Below are 17,190 nucleotides of genomic sequence, written 5' to 3' on the forward strand. Positions count from 1 at the left end.
CAACACTCAAGCGCAGCAAAACCACCCATGCAGTACCACCATGTTTCTGCTTCTTGCCACCGCTGTTGTTTTGTGCTTCGTGCTACCCAGTACTGCCTCCCTTCACTTTTATTTTATCTTTCTTTACTCTCACTACTCATTTGTGCCTTCCGATTCTCAGCAACCCAGCCGTCTTCTTTCTGCTTTCATAGCTAACTAGCTAGCTAGCTATTCTTTCTTTTCGTGCGCGCTGTACGCTTTTCCTCATGGCCTGCGCGTGTGCAGCAATGTCATTATTCCACAGGAAGTACAGTCGTTTTCGAAAACGCTTGGCCCATGGCTCCAGCAGCAGGAGCGGCTGCGGGTCCGCATCGCGGTGCTGCTACATCTGTCAGGCGCTCGCTGCGAGGGTGCACCGAGATACGACAGACTACGCCCTCACTCGCACGCGGGCGAGTAAAACGCGTGATAAATTTCATGTGAAGCGTTCGTCTGTGTCGGCGCGAATGCTCGCTACAAAGGAGGGCGCATGGTTCCTTGCGCCTCTTTACACGCTGTAGGAGGCGTATGGCACACAGCGCATGCGTTGAGGCACCCAAAAAATGTGCCAGAGCCAGATGCAGTTGCTTTGCGTGGCCTTCGGTTGTGCTGTAGTGCCACATAGCGTCAAGCCACCACTCTGTGAAGTGATGAAGCCTTGCGTTTCTTTTTTGATTGCCACTATGTATCTCCGGTTGCAGAAAAAGCGCGGTTTATATTTTTTACGTTGACGTTTTAACAAGCGCCTGCTACACACCATGGTGCATATATCTCCACGTTATTTTAGAGAACATCAAGACTAGGAAAGCGGAGATGAAAGAGACTTGATAAATTGCGAGTGTTAGTATTCATCTGCTTGGGCATGGACGCTCACTGTGGAGGATACCTCTGCATACCTCCTGTATTGTTTTATTTGCACAGAACTATTAAATGTTCTGGGGAGCGTAATGCCACAGTTATCGTATTATTTTAAGATTCTCACATCTCCATCAACGGAGGCATTTTTCTCTTCGTAATTTTATCTTCCTTTTGTCTTCATCTCATCATCAATGGCCAGACTGCAGCTAGGAGTTCAATTTCAGATTTTCCCAAAGTGATGCTGTCCTAATCAGCAGTACTTACCTGAAGAGTAGGATTTTAGTATGAAACGCTGTCACTATCACTAAGACAGCTGTCTTCTCTGTCTCCGCACGGCACCTTTATTCTATTAAAAGCCTTCGGGTACATCTAAAAACATAAGGAAAGTGTCTATTATCTAAAAAATGACATAATTTCTTGATGTCGCATGCTAATTCTGGTAACAAGGAAACTGCCTCAAAATGATATCCGATGTTTAAACGCTACATACCATTCCCAACACAAAGGAATAGAATATGATTTGAATAGAATTGGAATGAGATTGAAATAAAATTGGAATAAAAGTGCAGTCTTTTACATTACTCGCGCGATGTTCCTGAACACCTCCGGTAATTTGCAGTTGCTTTCCTGGTCTTCATGTTCTACATATTATACGTTCAAATATATGCACAGTGAGGTGCAGTGGGCGCTTGTTAAACACTAATAGTAAGTAAACCGCACGTTTATAGCAACCAGAAAGACAAAGCTGGCATCAGAAAAATAAAAACAGGTCGGCACCACTTGGTTAGTGGCGGCTTGACACTACGCGGCCCTAAGCTTCAAGCTATAGCGTGACAGAGCTACAGCACTCTGCCTTTTGTCCTGGCTCATTTTTTGTGAATTTCAACGCGTCCACGCCGTGCGCCCTCCACGGCGCGCGTCAGTGGCGTCATAGTGAGCGTCAGTGGCGAAACAGATGAGCACCACACATGAAATTTATCAAGCGCTTTACGTGCTTGTACAAGAGTGAGGCCGAAGTTTGTTGTCACTTAGTGCACACCTGCAGAGAGCGCCCGACGGAGGTAGCAGTGCCACGTTGCAGCCCTGCAGCTGCTCCTGCCACCGGAGCCATGAGGCCGTGTATTTTTGAAAGTGACTATGTTGCCATGGCCAAGTGCTCTTCACTATAACTGTTTCTTTATTAAAAATATCTTTACTATGGAAGGCGGAATAAGACCGCAGTTTCACTTTGCTACACCCATGTTTTGGCTCTACTGTAGCTGTTTGCTTACTCACAATTATTTTGGCTTCTGGGGCGAGCTAGCAAAAGAGTTGGAGTGAATTAAAAAGATAAAGCAGCAGTTATATTACTGCTTCCTCTTTTAATTCAGTCCAACTGTCCAACGCAAGAAAAACCATGAACTGGGTATCACATGTAATGGCAAGTTGGTCAAAATAAAAGCGAGCTGAGCATGACTATGTCTTTTGACAGTGGCAGAAGCAGAAGGATGGCATTTGGCCTGCTTAACTTACTTTTTTCATGGAATACATGTGTACATTTTAAATTTTATTAATAACAATAAGAAACATCAATAGTGATTGTTGGTCAGATTACTTTGGCTGTTTATGTTGGCAGTGGTAACATAGCTAGTCTTTGTTGAATGACAAAAAAGAAAATGACACCCACTTTCATTCAGGGAGTGCAGTGAAACCCATGGAATTGAAGAGGAATGGTTGTTCTCTTGTGGTGCCTGTGGCTTTACTGGAGTAATGCATGTTTTTAATAATGGTTCCGAGTGTCAAAAAAGACAATATTTGTTATTGCTGCTAGGTACCACCAAATGTACAGTGACGCCACCCTTGCGCCAACTGCGCCAAACCAGATACGCTGCGCCATCCTGATAAAAACTAGGAAAATTACATCGAACCGCTCCTAACTCACTGCTTTTGAGTTTAGCTGGCTATTGAGGCGGAGATAACCTTAATTCTCATCACCGTTCCAAATGTTGAGAACTGTTGAAACCTACTTACTTACAACGAACAATACTGTCACGCGGCATTTGTTTCTTATGTCGTGAAGTTTGCTGTATATGTACTAATAATAATGAACGTCACAATACGGACTTTCATGGTGTATTGTATGCCATATATGTGAGCCACCTTTGGTTCAGCTAAGTTTTGGCATGTGTTTTAGACCCCCTGCCCACTTCTCTTAAAAATGCACAAGCAGGATATGCATTGAGGCGGAGGCCGATCAACGTGAATAGGCTTCCATGTCTTCATAATACAACCTTTGTCCGTAAAGTTTCGAGATTGATTTATTTTCTTCTCTAGAAATAATTCCCCAAAACAACTATGTGTTTCGCCATCTTTTCGGGCTTGCTTGAGCTATTTACGTTAATCGCTGTGGCAGCTGCTAGACGGCACTACATGTAGAAAAATACGTTGTCGCTGATTGTCTGCGCATTCTGCTGTGAGTGAATGTGGAGAGGTGGACGCCTACCTCAAACGGCATGTAAACATAAAATTCTATGTGAAGCTTGGAAAGACAGCCACACAGATGTATGAGCTCCTTCGTGACGCTTATGGCAACGACATGATGTTCGTTTCGTGGAGAACATCGGTTCGGTGGAAGACGACACAAGGCAGAGGCGCCCTTCAACCTCACAGAATTAAAACAACATGGCTCGGATCAGGGATTTGTACAGCAAGACCGCACCATTACAGTCCGCATGCTATCAGATGCTCTCGACATTAGTAAGACAACATGCCACCAAATTTTGTGTGAGAACTTGGGGAAACGAAAGCTGAATGCCAGACTTGTGCCACACTCCCTCACACAGGGCCAGAAGGACACGCGGGCATCAGTGAGGGCTGATTTGCTCTCTGAGGCAGAGAAGGATGCTGCATTCGTCGACAGCATCATTGCTGAAGACGAAACATGGTGTTTTCAATACGATCCTCAAATAAAGAGGCACAGCGCCAAATGGCAGTCCACAAGCTCTCCGGCGTTGAGAAAGGTGTGGCGACAGAAGACCAAAACAAAGACAATGCTGATAGTTTTTTTCAATGCCATAGGTGTCATACATCATGAGTTCGTCCCACAAGGGCAGCGGTGAATCGGGAGTTTTATATCCGCGTGCTCCAACACACGCGTGATGCACTGCGACGCCGTCACCCTGACTTATGGGCATCTGGACAATGGAGCCTTCTCCATGATAACGCAAGGCCGCACACTGCTCTCAGCGTGACAAAATTTCTCGCCAAGCACAGCATTACTGTACTTCCCCATCCGCCATACTCGCCTGATCTCTCCCTATGCGATTTTTTCCTGTTTCCTCGTGAAGAGAGCCCTAAACAGTTACTGGATGGGGAGCGTGGAGGCCATTCAAGACGCCACGACAAAGGAGTTGACAGCCCTGCCAAAAGAAGCGTTTTCCAACTGCTTCCAAGACCTCAAGAAGCGTTGGAAGCTGTGTATAGACTGCAAAAGAGAATATTTCTAAGGGGTGCTACACAAATGATTTCAATGCTAAATGCATTTTTTTAATGGACTCAGTCTCGGAACTTTACGGACAAAGGTTGTTTACCTTCTGTTGGCATGATTCTGACTGGCAGGTGGATTAGGCCTTGCGTGAGCCTAACTATCAAAGGTTGCATTTAATTATGAGGCAAATATCATATGGTGGTATAATTTGCATGCTCAGATATGGCAATTTCTGCATGTACGGCACATCGCTTTCGCTCATCACTGAGCGCTGATGAATGACAGCATGTGGGAACAACCCGCACCGATGCTATGCACTGGTACGACGGCGAAGTGTATACATTGCTTCCCACTGTATACACGTTCCCACTGTATACACGTTCCCACTGTATACACGTTCCCACTGTATACACGCCATCACCGTACCAGTGCTGAGAGTTGGCACGGGCTGTTCCCACTACAGCAGCGACCTGTGTACAGCACTTCACGTTTTGCAGTCATATTTTTGAACTGAAGAGATGACAGTTACTCTTGTAAAGTCCGTTTTTGAAAATCTCAGGCAGCATAGCTGACGGAAAAAATGGCTGTTAGGTGCGATCCGCCCATCCATTGTAGGCTATGGGGTTTTAAATAGGGGAGATAAATACGTTTCCCCCCATTTAACTGTGGCTGAAACAGTTCAAAGTCGCCGAGACCACACTCTGTGATTGCGTACGCTACCGAGCGCACACCGACCACGGCGGGCCTTGCTCTGAGGGAACAAAAAAACGACACACTGGCTGACACAAACGGGCATTTATTGCTACAGCAACAATAACGCCAGCTAGCAACAAAATACGCTAATGGATCGAGGTCGTCCGACTCACCAGCAAGGTTACGAGCAAATGTTCACCCACGCTAAGGCAAGGGATACTCCAAAGCCGGACGGGACGGGATACGGGAGCAAGTCTCCTTGCCACTTCCTCGCCCCGCTGTCGAAGAGCGGAGCCACGAGCGGACAATCCCAGCCGAAGAGAGTGACGCTGTGGGCTGTATCCCGCGTGCACGCAGTCTTTCATGCTGCGATGCTAGCGCCCTCTCTGGTTAGTCAAGTTAACCAGCGAGAGTCATGTGACATGCCCCGCATCAAGGTGAAACTGTTGCTGCAGGGTGCATCGCGGGAAAGCCAAGAAAAAAAAGGGGGGGCGGGGACTGTGAGGCGAGTTTCCACAAGGCTAAGAGCCAAGCAGTTTCGCTCATTCGGCAGCCAGCTTTTTCAGCTTTGTAATACTTCATATCAATTTGAAGAAATTCGTGATCAGTGTGTGCAGCTCATGTGATATGTATAATATTATACAACTCAAATTAAATGCCTCTCAAAGGAGGCCCTCCAGCCAGTTGCGTCTATCGATTCTCATGACGTCATGATTAATCTCCTTGGACCTGCTAGCCTCACATATTAGTGGCAGATGAAAGGGGATTAACCAAGGCTTAATTAGATTAACTGCATCATCATGACAATTGGTCAATGCCACTGGCTGAAATCTGAGTAATGTGGCGCTGATCAACAGATGCACTCCAGTGCAGAATAGTATCGCTTGGCTTCCTGCAGTTCGGTTGAGATGTGATTATCTCTTTTATTACCTGCTGTGAAATATAACAAATATTTCTCTGTTTTAAGAGTGGAGTAGGATGCATGGAGGTGCTTTGCATGGAGGTGCTCCGTTCGCTCTTTGCCATTTGTTTCAGTTGCACAAAATGGTGACCCTGACAATCAGCTTTTTGTTTTAAAAAAATAAAGCACTTTACATCATGTAATGTAGTGCAGGTTTGGTGCACACTCCAGGCAGAACTGTCGAAGATGATGCTTGGCCAGCGAAGGTATTGGTAAATACTGTGTTTGCTCATAAGGATATTGAGGTGACTAGGGCTGAGTGAGGCAGGCACAAGCATGCAGGAAAATGAGACAGAGCTGGCTGACAAAAATGATGAACTGATGAGGTTGTAAAGTGGAGACTTAAGCTTTATAACAAAAAAAAAAGTGCAGAGCCACACATCAGTACATTTGAGCTACTGTGTTCACATGTACAGTTAAATCTCGATTTAACGAAGTCAGTAAAATCTGCAGTTTACTTCGTAATACTGAAATTTCGCTACATTGAAATTCGTCTTAGCTTGCTAAGATTCTGCCGAAAAAGTGCTATGGATAATTCACGGGAAAAACCTTTATTTCCAATTAAAGTGGTCCTTTATTTCTGCCCTTTCTTCGCCAGCAGCTACGGTGCTATGTGCGTCTTGCTTATGTTGCGAGCTCGCGAGCCGCTTCAGCATGTCTGTCGCGCTACCCACCTCGTGGGCGACTGGGACAGTGCACCTGTCTTTTGGTTTTTCTGTCATCATCATCGTCTTTTAAGTGCCTCGAGCACACTGCTGATATGACGACACATTCCGCTGCTGCCACTGCTACCACCGCTGCAATCCCGTGGCCGCCTTGCTGCGGGCCACACCGTCTGCCCCCCCCCCCCCCCCCCCTTACCCTCCTTTCTTTCTCTATGTTGGCGAGAGCGAGAAGAGTGTTCCCTAATGACCAACCAATGAAATGAAAACAGGTCCATCCCACTCTTCGTATTTTCTGCCGTAAGCGCTAGTGTGTGCCTTTTTGCACATATGCGCATCGTCTGAGTGAGAAGCGAGGTTGTCAAGTGTGAAGCGCGTAATGGGCTTCACAGCTGACGGATGTGCCAACAGCACATACCTTTCCAGTCCTTTTACCAAGCTTTGGCTATCTGATAAACGCTGCGCGCTTCCTTTGAGCACAGGCAGCGCGTTGCAGTCAGCACTGACTTTGGGCGAGATAGCAAGAGCTGCAGTCTGGCCTGGCAGGCTGCCAAGGCTACGCAGACACTCGTGCGAGCCTTACTACCCCAGATGGCACAGCCAGCGGCGCACTCGCCACTATGATCGCTATCGTATATGCGTCTGCCTGTGTGCTCTGTATGTGAAATCCGGGCGGCGCCCATATTAGGTATGCGCTCTGCTCAATCACTTGTGCTCGCAATGCAGTTTTTCTCGGGTTAATTTTCAGCCAGCAATGAAATTTGGGGACATTGAAAGTGCTGCAGAATCTTCTTCATTAAATTAGAGCTAGAGAGAAAGAGAAACCCTTTAATGAAAAAAACAGAGAATTTAGTCTGCGTTTAAAAATCGCTGGCATGCTACTTTGCGTGGGGAAGGGAATTTGGGATATAAAGGCGGAAGGAGAGTGGTGCGGAAGAGGTAAAATAAAACAAATAAAAAGGGGAGGAGATAAAATGCGGCCATTAAATGCATACTAAGGCGCATCGGCAAGTAATGATGTTATATATGAAATGATGAAGTGCATAGTCTGACTGATGGGATAACAGAGTTCACTGCTTGAAGAATGTATGAGGATAACATGCAAGGTGAAATTCGAGCTTGTCAAGATGTCCGATGTCCTTTAAATATGCAAACAAAAAGTTCACTGCATGTCTCTGTTGCTAAAATACATGGTGTTGTTTGGACGTAAAGTTATGAAAACAGGAATACTTCATTACATCGAGGATTTCGTTACATTGAAGTTCATTTCGTCGAGGTTTGGCTGATATGTAAAGTGTGTGCTTTTATATTGCACATTGTGTGGCGTACTTCACAAAGGTGTCTTATCTTGAATTATAGAGCATAAAGCTTAGAATTGACCTGTTAGGCGTGACTCGATGCTTATCATGACAAACTTAGTAGTGTAACGCATCTTTACATCACACTCAAACTGTTCCAGCATTGTTTGCCAAGCAAAGAGATTTGGAAAGAAAATACGACATGCACCAGTATGCTTATGAATCAGTATTTTATTGCTCCTAAGTGGTCCAGGTTGGACCTAGTGCTCAAGACTGCTTTTAAATGTTTATTTGCTCCAAAGTGCTCCAGATTGGAAATTTTAGTGCTTCAAAAATTGTTTCAAATTGCAGTTTACCAGTAGCATCACTGCAACAACAGCCAGTTCCTTGCAGTCTGTAGATGTGTGCTCTGTTAGGTATGGTGAAGCACACACTGAAAATGGCATGCACTGCAGCTGTACATTGTTTAGCTATGTACCTAAATCCAGGAATGGAAAATGCATACTGTTGTGCTGTAACAGTTAGATGCCAGAAAATGGAGGCTTTTTCTCATGAGCCAGCTGCTAAATGTTTGCTTCAGTGTAGAATTTTTCATTTTATCTAGTATTTGCCAAATTTTATTTTCACGAAAATGTAACTTTCTTGCACTTAAATTTACAGGCTTCAGTGAAGACTGCTTTTTTTTTGCATTCAGTGATCATTTTACACTTTAAAAATATAGCTTGTTTTACTACGTAATACCTTGAAATAGCCAACTTTGAGACCTGTATGGTTTACTTCTGAATTTGAAAATTTATTTGTCTTCTGGTGCTCTGCATGTTGGAAGAAGTGTCCTAGTTGCATTAATGTGTAAAAAAAATAAAAAATATGTCAAAAGTATTGCCGGTACAATGTCATGTTTGATTGAGTAGAGTGTTGTTACTGCTGACGTGAAGGCCTCCAAGAATGGGAAGCTCTATAACAATGCTTTTAATTACTTAAAGTAAGATAAATACACCTGAAGTATGTTTTTCTCAGAAGTATTGTAGGCCTTCAGTGAAATCCACATTTTGTTTTCCAGGTAGCGTCTTTGTCAGCTTCGGTTCAGCAGCTGGAACTGGAGCGAGATCAGTTAGTTCATCAGCTGGATGAGCAACGGACGCAGAGGGAGTCTCTTCAGGATCAGTTGTTTGAGTTTAAAAAGACAGAAGGTAAGGCTGCTGTCTGTGTTTTCTTTTTTCAAAATGGACTGCATGTGTTATTGAAACGGCAAAGGGATTTTGCATGTGGTTGTTTTTGTTGCAAAACGCCACAGAGGACGAAAGCAGTGAATAAGCACAATTTCTTTGCAGCCAATGCATAAATCCCAGACATAAGGGTGTAGTTGGCACTTGTGCACACAACTGCTCTGCGCACAGCTTAGTTCTAGGATGCATGCATACCCAGACCATAGGGAAACTTAGGTTTTTTTCTAGCGATGCGCGAATATTGAAATTTTTGAATACGAATCGAATACGAATATGAAGGAAAAATGGCTTCGAATATCAAATCGGATATCGAATATCTGTTCAGTACAAAAAAATTACAGAAAATGGTAAACAAGCAAGTGTTGTTGCCTTTTTTTTTTTTTTTTTTCAAAATAGTGTATGCTCCTTGCAAGTGAAATAAACAAAACTAGGTTGCCTCAGCATCGTATAAAAAAATATAATATGCACAGAAATGTATGCTACTAGATTAGACAGCATAACAGTATCCGACCTGTAATAAGGTCATGCAAAATGAAATCTATAAAATGACAAGACTGGAAACAAAAAATAACATGATGGCTAGTAAAGAACCCCACGTGGTCGAAATTTCCGGAGCCCTTCACTACGGCGTCCCATAAACAGAAAGAAATGCCTGCCAAAAATGCGAAAATGCAGTAAAGCCTTGTAAGGCATCTCTATTGCGCAAATTCCTGTAAGCCCATGGTGAGCGTGCAGTTCTGGCGTGCTGGAAGAACTATGCAAACGCAAGCAAGGGGAAAATGCACATTGGTGTCGGAACGACAAGACTGCTTCTAAAAAGGAAAAAGAAGTGACCAGTGAAGTGCCAGTTGGTGTCTGAAAGTGGAACGAAGCTGGGATTGTCCTACTGGCGAATGCGCGGGCTGTCAGCTGCAGTTGCTGCTTGCTCGCGACGAAGCTCAGAAACCGAAACTACGCGGCTAGGCTATATTTTGGCCTAGCGACAGGGGCCCTCCAAACATTCTCGCCTGCTCTTACACCCACTTAAGAGGTGCGCGGGTTACAATGCACCATGCAATAGGTGGGATTTTTACACGATCGCTTGCCCTGTTGTGACGCTTCGACTCGCTCCTTTAGGAGCCTTACGCGAAATTCTGCAAGTAGGCTTTTCCGCATGTCATAGTTGACCAAAACGACATGGCAGAGGTCATGCTCAGAGTGTTACGAAGGCGACAGGATGAAATGCCATAGGTGTGGACATTGAGTATGTAACATATTGCGGAAGGATTAAAAAAAAGCGCTCTTTCATGTTACGATCGTTCGAAGCGAGTCGTCGGCCGTCTTGTTCGCAGAGTTTGTGATATGTGGGAAAGCCCACTTGCAGACTTTCGCACGAGGTCAAGTCTAGCGCCATCGGAATACGATTAGTCCATGCGATAAACGAAGGAGAAGGAAAGGAACAGGACCTTCGTATTGTTTTCCTGGAACATTAAACTCGATCGTCGGATAATTTTGCACACATTATGGTTTTGCCACAGTCAAATTTATGAAATTTGGCACGGTTTTACATACGCTGGCGAGTGGGGTAATTTTCGAATGTTCGGAAATTCTCGAATATTAGTTTCTCAAATACAAATACGAATTGGATATCAAACATATTTGATTTGTATTCGAAATTTCAAATATTCGCAGACCCCTAGTTTTTTCATTTAATAGTTTGGAGTAGTGTGCTGAATGTTGGTGTCTTGCACCTGTTACACTTCTGGATTATGAACATATTAATGGTTAAAATTGTGTAAAAAAGCAGTTGGGTTGTTATTTTGAAGCAGTAATTTACATTGAGGAGACCAGTGTGCTAATTGAATAATTCAGTTTCCTTCACATCAGTCTCTCATTTTGAGTGCAGCTAAACTCCGTTTCTTTCATACATAGCAAGTAACGCTGCCAAAGCTAGTGTGCCTATTCGCGCAAGCTAAGTCTGCGTCTTGGAAGTATTTCTCCGTACAACCAAACGAAGTGAACACAGGCATATTTCATTTCGACTAATCTCAAAGTACCGTGACTGGGAACCTCCTGTACTGAGTTATCTTGGGAACTAGTACCTAAATTATGACAAAAGGAAACGCATATCTGAAATCAGCAAAAGGTCTAAGACCAGTGTCCCCCCTTGATGAACAATTTGCTAGTCAGCTGATTTCACGAGACTTTCTTCAGGGGATTTAGGCATTTGTGCTTAAGTTAGAATATTGCATAGGCAATACTTCTCAATATAGTTTAATAGTAACATTTGTAAGCAATGCTGTGTACTTCTTTCTTTTTTTTTTTTAAGTTAAAGATGTTAGGGTGTGAAGATCTGAAAACGTTCTGAGGGGTTGATTAAACAGGCTGAAAATGTTGCTTCTTTGCAGGAGCCGTTTTATCTGGCTGATTTACTTTTTTACTCTTGGCATGTAACTTTCTATGGCTTAGTGACCCCCCTTTAATATGCCCCTTACATCCCCTCTGAGAAGATTGTGTTTATATGAAAGCTGGGGGCTCTTTGTGGACAGCTTGCACAATAATGAAAACAATATTAGAGTAATAAGGTGTCTTTGTTAAGGAATAAGTCATGCTAAATCCAACTAGTAATTTAGCATTTAGTGAGGTCTGCAGCATGATGAGGAAAGAGAACGTACTTCAGGTGCATGTGTCATTTTTTTTCTGGTGCATTCATAACTTCTTGAAGAAAAGGAAGAAGAGCATAGTAAAAAAAAAAGCATATTGAGCTTTGTGCTGGGGTTTTTTGGCAGAAAGCAGATCAAAGTGCAGTCCGGACATTGCCCAAGATGTTTTTGGTTATCAGAATGGTAAAGAGTGGACACCACCTGATGTGACTGTTGGGGTACATTACAGAGGTGTTGCTGTCTCACGAGCAAGAAGAGGTGACGCGCGAGGGCTATGCTAAACTGAAGCGAGCCATGCAGCAGCTGGAAGATCGCTTCAAGGCCACCATGGAACAAATAGCTAACCTCTCAGACCAAAAGCAGCGACTGGAGCACTTGGTCACCCAGTTGCAAGGAGAAACAGACACCATTGGTGAGAAAGTACTTTCTTTTAATGCAGTAGCATTAGGAGGGCCATGAAGGCAAAAACTGTCTGACGGCATTGACGTGAGTCTCCACCTGCCAACTGTAGCAAACGCTGTTGAGGGGGTTTCTCTCTCTCCACCTGTCAACCGTCCCCCTTGTCCCCTTCCTCCCCTCCCCTTGTAGGGGAGAGGAGGGAGACGCTGGATGACAAATTGCTGCAAAAATGAAAATGACTAAGAAGAAAATTACTCTGACAACAGCAGGCCTACGTGCAAAATAGGTAGCTTCCTGAAGAACTGTCTGTACAGAAATGAGGTCGCGGGAGCTATTCCTTCTCACATTGCTCGAGGAGAGTAGCCCGGTCTCAGTGAACAGCCACCTGTCGGTGCAGTGGCACATCGCTTAGCTACTGTGTCAGTGCGCTGGTGGTGTTATCAGGGCTTGCCGTGATCTATCAATGTGACACATTTTGCATAGTTGCATGGTTGGAATTGTAATGTAGATTATGGAGTGAAAGACAGTGCACTCAGAAATGGAATAGCATCAGCAGTAGAATAGGATTAGAATTGGAATTGATTGGCAAGTGAAAGAAGAATGCCATTGCATTTCCCCCGTGTCAGTCCAATTGATCACCCCAAAAATTTTTTACCTCTAGGGTTGCAATGATGCTGCTTTTTAACATTGTCAGTATAAATGTTTACTCTGTTATTGAAAACAGTAATAAAGTTGACTTTGCTTTCATGTGCCTGCATAGAAGCACCTATGTTTATGCATTGAAAGGATCACAAAGTACTTGGCAGCATGCATAAAGTATTTTGTTGAGGCCTCTATGAAGGCTGCCACAACCTTCGCCGCAGCGAAGGTTGTGGTGGCTGCTGCCACAGTCGCGCTATCAACGTGATTGCAAAATGTTTCTCTGCATTTATGACTTTGAGTAACGATGTTTTCTGTAAACATTTTCTGCATCATTTCATCTACATTTATTTCTTAATTTGGTTTTTGTTCTGCATTGTCCTTTTGCGTCTTCTTGTGAAAACTGCATGTAACGAAAACCTGGATGTAAGGAAAATCCCAGACTTTTTCAGTTTCGTTATATCCAGGCTTAACTATACCAACGTCTTGGGACCCTGGTTTCATTATATCCAGGTTTAACTGTACCAACGTCCTGGGACCCTGGTTTCACAAGGTCAAAGCGGAGGATGGCCATGCTATACCAAAGGCTACCACTGCTTTGATCGCAGCCACCTTTTGGTCAGCAAACGTCATCTGTCCATCTCTGTTGACTATAAGGCAGCCATGATCAAAGTAGTGCTAGCCTTTGACGTCGCATGTCCATCATCTACCACAAGGCACTCCTTCCATGCAGTAAAGCCGTGTAGTGGCGCTGTTGTGACCAGCGTGCTCTTGCGTCTCACGGGGAAGCAAACCAAATGGGTACTCACAACGGAATGGTCAGAGTTGAGCCTCCTTTTACCGCGGCCGTATCGGCTTCAGCATCAAGAAAACGGGGCTATTTGGAATAGTTCTCTGGCAGTCCTCAACATTGGTATTCGTCAAAGACCCGTTTTGTAGGCACTGAAGCTTATGCGGATTGCTGAAAGAATGGGTGCACGTTGATGAAGCTGACTTACCCGATTAGTGTGCCCATATATGGCTGCATTGGGGAGCCCGGAGCACGTGTCTAAGGTTCGCTTTGAGGAATTATGTTGTAGAGGACAGGGAAAGATAACTCCATCTTCTTTTTGCACTGTAGCAGATCATCAATTTCACCTCTTGGAATTTGGAAATTCAGGTTGTGTGCATAACCATGGTGAACATGTGTGTTCATTCATGGCAGGAAATTCTTGTTTATTCTTGTTGTAAGGCATGCACTGAATGATTCGGCTAGTGCCAAGTATTTCACAGTGCTAAAATCAAGTTAATGTTGACATCGAAGCAAAACTGGGCAGCAGAGTGATCAGTGCCTCCCAGTAAGAAAATATACGTGTGTGTGGTGTATTTTTTAACGTTTATATACGAATTTTTTCTAACATTGATATAATGTTAAGTCTTAACGTTGAATAGAGATTTAACATTTCTTTTATTATTACTGCATGTGGACTCAAATTACGTGTAAATTAGCTCTAACCTCTATTCTTCAGAAAAAAACTAAACAATTTGTGGTTGTGATTTTGTTAGTGAGTGGAGATAATTTTGTAATGCTCACAGTTATTTTGTGCTTTTATTTCTTCCTGGCTTTATTGTAGCGGACTACATTGCTTTGTACCAGGTACAGCGAGGTATCATGAGAAAACGGGCTGCTGAGAAGGACGACTACATTTCACAGCTGGCTAAGGACCGAGAAGATCTCAAGGTTTTTGTGCATTGTTCTTGATCAAGTTTTTTCTCGTGGTCTTTGGTGCACTTCATGCCATGCATTTTATCTTACAAGCGCCTTCTCCAGTATCTTCAGCACCTGTCATTATATAGAGTAGTGGTTTAGCTAAAAAGGCTGTTTGGCACTATTCCTTATGTACCGCTGTCAGCACGCTTGACACAAACGCTCAAAAGCGTGGCTTGGACTGACGCCATCACCGCTAAGCTCTGGCAGCTGGAGCCAAGGCAATGCTCTCGATATGCTTGCGGCGGCTGACGATAGCTGGAGCGCAGTTCGTTTAACTTGTTTTCGCCTGTGTGGCCGATGGGGAGAGTGCGCACTCTTGACGGGCCCATTTTGCTTTATTTCACTTGCATCTGCGGTTGCAGTTTGCTTACCTCGGCAACCCGACATGGTATGCGACAGCTCGCATGCCTTTCGAGTTTGGCCTCAAAGATTTCTTTTGAAAGAAATAAAGATTAGGAAATGCAGAGAAAATACGGGTTCATGGTGTTTGTAAGGTTGGATAACAAATAAATCTGCCAGTTAGAGTTGTTCAGGGTCTTGTTGATTTCTTCATTCTCTGAAAGCGTGCATCAGAGTGTTCTAGCAGGTTGGTGTGTGGCTTCCTGCTTTTGCTAAGCAGCTCGAGAGAGCATGCATTCTGGTGTGTCGGGACAAAAGAGCTGCGCGTCACCTTAGCAAGCAAAACCACAAACATGCGTATTCTCTGCTTTTCCCAATCTGTATTTGTTTCAAGCGTCAGCTTTGAGACCAAACTCGAAAGACGCACGAGCGTTTGCACGCTATGTCGGGTTGTCGAGATAAGCTAATTGCAGCATGTTTTCTGACCACACATGAGACCACAGCTAGTGAGCAAAATGGACCCGTCGAGAGTGAGCACTTTTACCGTCGGTCAGAAACAGGTGAAAACAAGTCAAACGAACCGCTCCAGCTATCGTTAACTGCTGCAAACATATGAAAGAATTGTCTCGGCTCCAGCTGCCAGCGCTTAGCTGTGATGGCGTCAGTCCAAGCCACGGTTTCGAGCGTTTGTGTCAAGCATGCTGATGGCAGTACAGCTATCCTCTTGCTGCTTTGAGGTCTTTACTCACCTTGCCCAAATTTCACAGTGTCATATAAGCAAAGTGTAGAGCGGCATTTAGAGTTGCAGTCAGTTGTCGATCATAGTTGAGCATGCTTAACCGTGTGCTGTCTGCCTGACAGCAGGTGTCAAGGATTGAATATTGGAGATACACAAAGTCATAAGCACCGTCATCAGTCTCAACTACGTCCAGAGCAGAACAAAGGTTTCTCGCACTGGTTTCCATTTAACTCTGTCCTGTGCCAGCTGCAACTACCTTAGCCCTGCAAACTTCCTAACCTCATCCGCCCACCTGGCTCTCTCTCACTTTTTGTTACGTTTGCCTTCTCTTGGAATGCACTGTTACCCTAAGGGACCATCAGTTGTCTTCAATTTTCAATGAATATCTTCCCATGGGCATGGGCGAGGCAGTATAAAGTGCTATATGTATTTTTGAAAAAAAAAAAAAAGGATGTACTTTCTCTTACTGAAACTGTTCAGCACTGTAGCAACTAGAGCTCCCATGAGCAAATCACATATCAAAACGCATGCCAAATCACAGCCAGTGCCTCGGCTGTCTTAGCATTGAATACGGTTGAGTGCGCGGCCTCCGGCCAGACAAGAATCAGTTTTACACACAACCAACTTTGTGAATTCATACCTGCGTTCAGGTATTATAATAATTCCTTTCCAACTTTTTTCATACTTCTTTCATTGGCTCAAGTCATGCCACTCTTCTGCTATTGCCAGGATCAATCTTTAAGGTGGATGATGTGAAGTAGGAATTACTGCATTATGTTGGCCCTTATTTGCTGATACCAACTGTATGTTCCACAAAGCTTCGCAGTTTCAATGAGGTAAATACCACTTATTTGTGTACTGATCATCTGAAAGAAAAATTTGCCGGCATGTCCACGAAAGCTGAATGAGATCCCCACAGGAATGCATGCGCCTTTCATCTCCTCATTACCTCCTTTCAGTGCTAAATGTGACTGAGTGAAAAAGGGCACAGGGCTTTGCGCTGCAGTTACTGTGTCTTTGCACTGCTGATGACCTCCTTTTCTTTGCAACGGTGAGCTCCTCCGGACTCAACTGGCTGAGTGCTACCAGGATGTTCCTTACTTCCTAACTTTCACAAATGTAGATGTCGGCAGCTCCAATATGCTACCAGAGATGCTCTTTCTGTGACATGCTCCTCTGGTCACTTGGGAGCCATTCTTAATGGTCACAATAAGGAAAGACTTTAAGGTATACTAAAGAGAATTCTGAGCTCACCTTTATACTGCGGGAACTCGATCTGCATGCACCGAGAATTCTTAGAAACTTCGAATTATTGTCCTTTGCGGCTGATTTTCCTATTAAATTGGATTAAACGTCCCAGCTCCCACCTTTTTTTTTTTTTTTACTGACCTCCGAGAGTAGGAAGAGTCAACCAACGCGTGGAATGCCTTTCAGGCAATTGCGTGGTGGCTTCGCTTTCGCTTTTATTTTGTATTTTAGTTTTCGTGATTAAGTAGTTTC

The 17,190-nt window shown here is 44.1% G+C and overlaps 1 protein-coding gene across 5 annotated transcripts in view; it reads left to right on the forward strand.

Moving 5' to 3' along the window:
• Positions 1–17,190, forward strand: part of LOC144114473 (golgin subfamily A member 2-like) — a 98,998-nt gene that overhangs the window by 68,043 nt on the left and 13,765 nt on the right. For all 5 annotated transcript variants that reach the window (XM_077648222.1, XM_077648224.1, XM_077648223.1 and 2 more), the window contains 3 exons: positions 9,017–9,146; positions 12,054–12,236; positions 14,476–14,582. In XM_077648222.1, the coding sequence (XP_077504348.1) occupies positions 9,017–9,146; positions 12,054–12,236; positions 14,476–14,582 (420 nt within the window). The remainder of the gene's footprint in view (positions 1–9,016; positions 9,147–12,053; positions 12,237–14,475; positions 14,583–17,190) is intronic.

The sequence above is a fragment of the Amblyomma americanum genome, chromosome 1 (genome assembly GCF_052857255.1).
Source record: "Amblyomma americanum isolate KBUSLIRL-KWMA chromosome 1, ASM5285725v1, whole genome shotgun sequence".
Taxonomy (NCBI): Eukaryota; Metazoa; Arthropoda; class Arachnida; order Ixodida; family Ixodidae; genus Amblyomma; species Amblyomma americanum.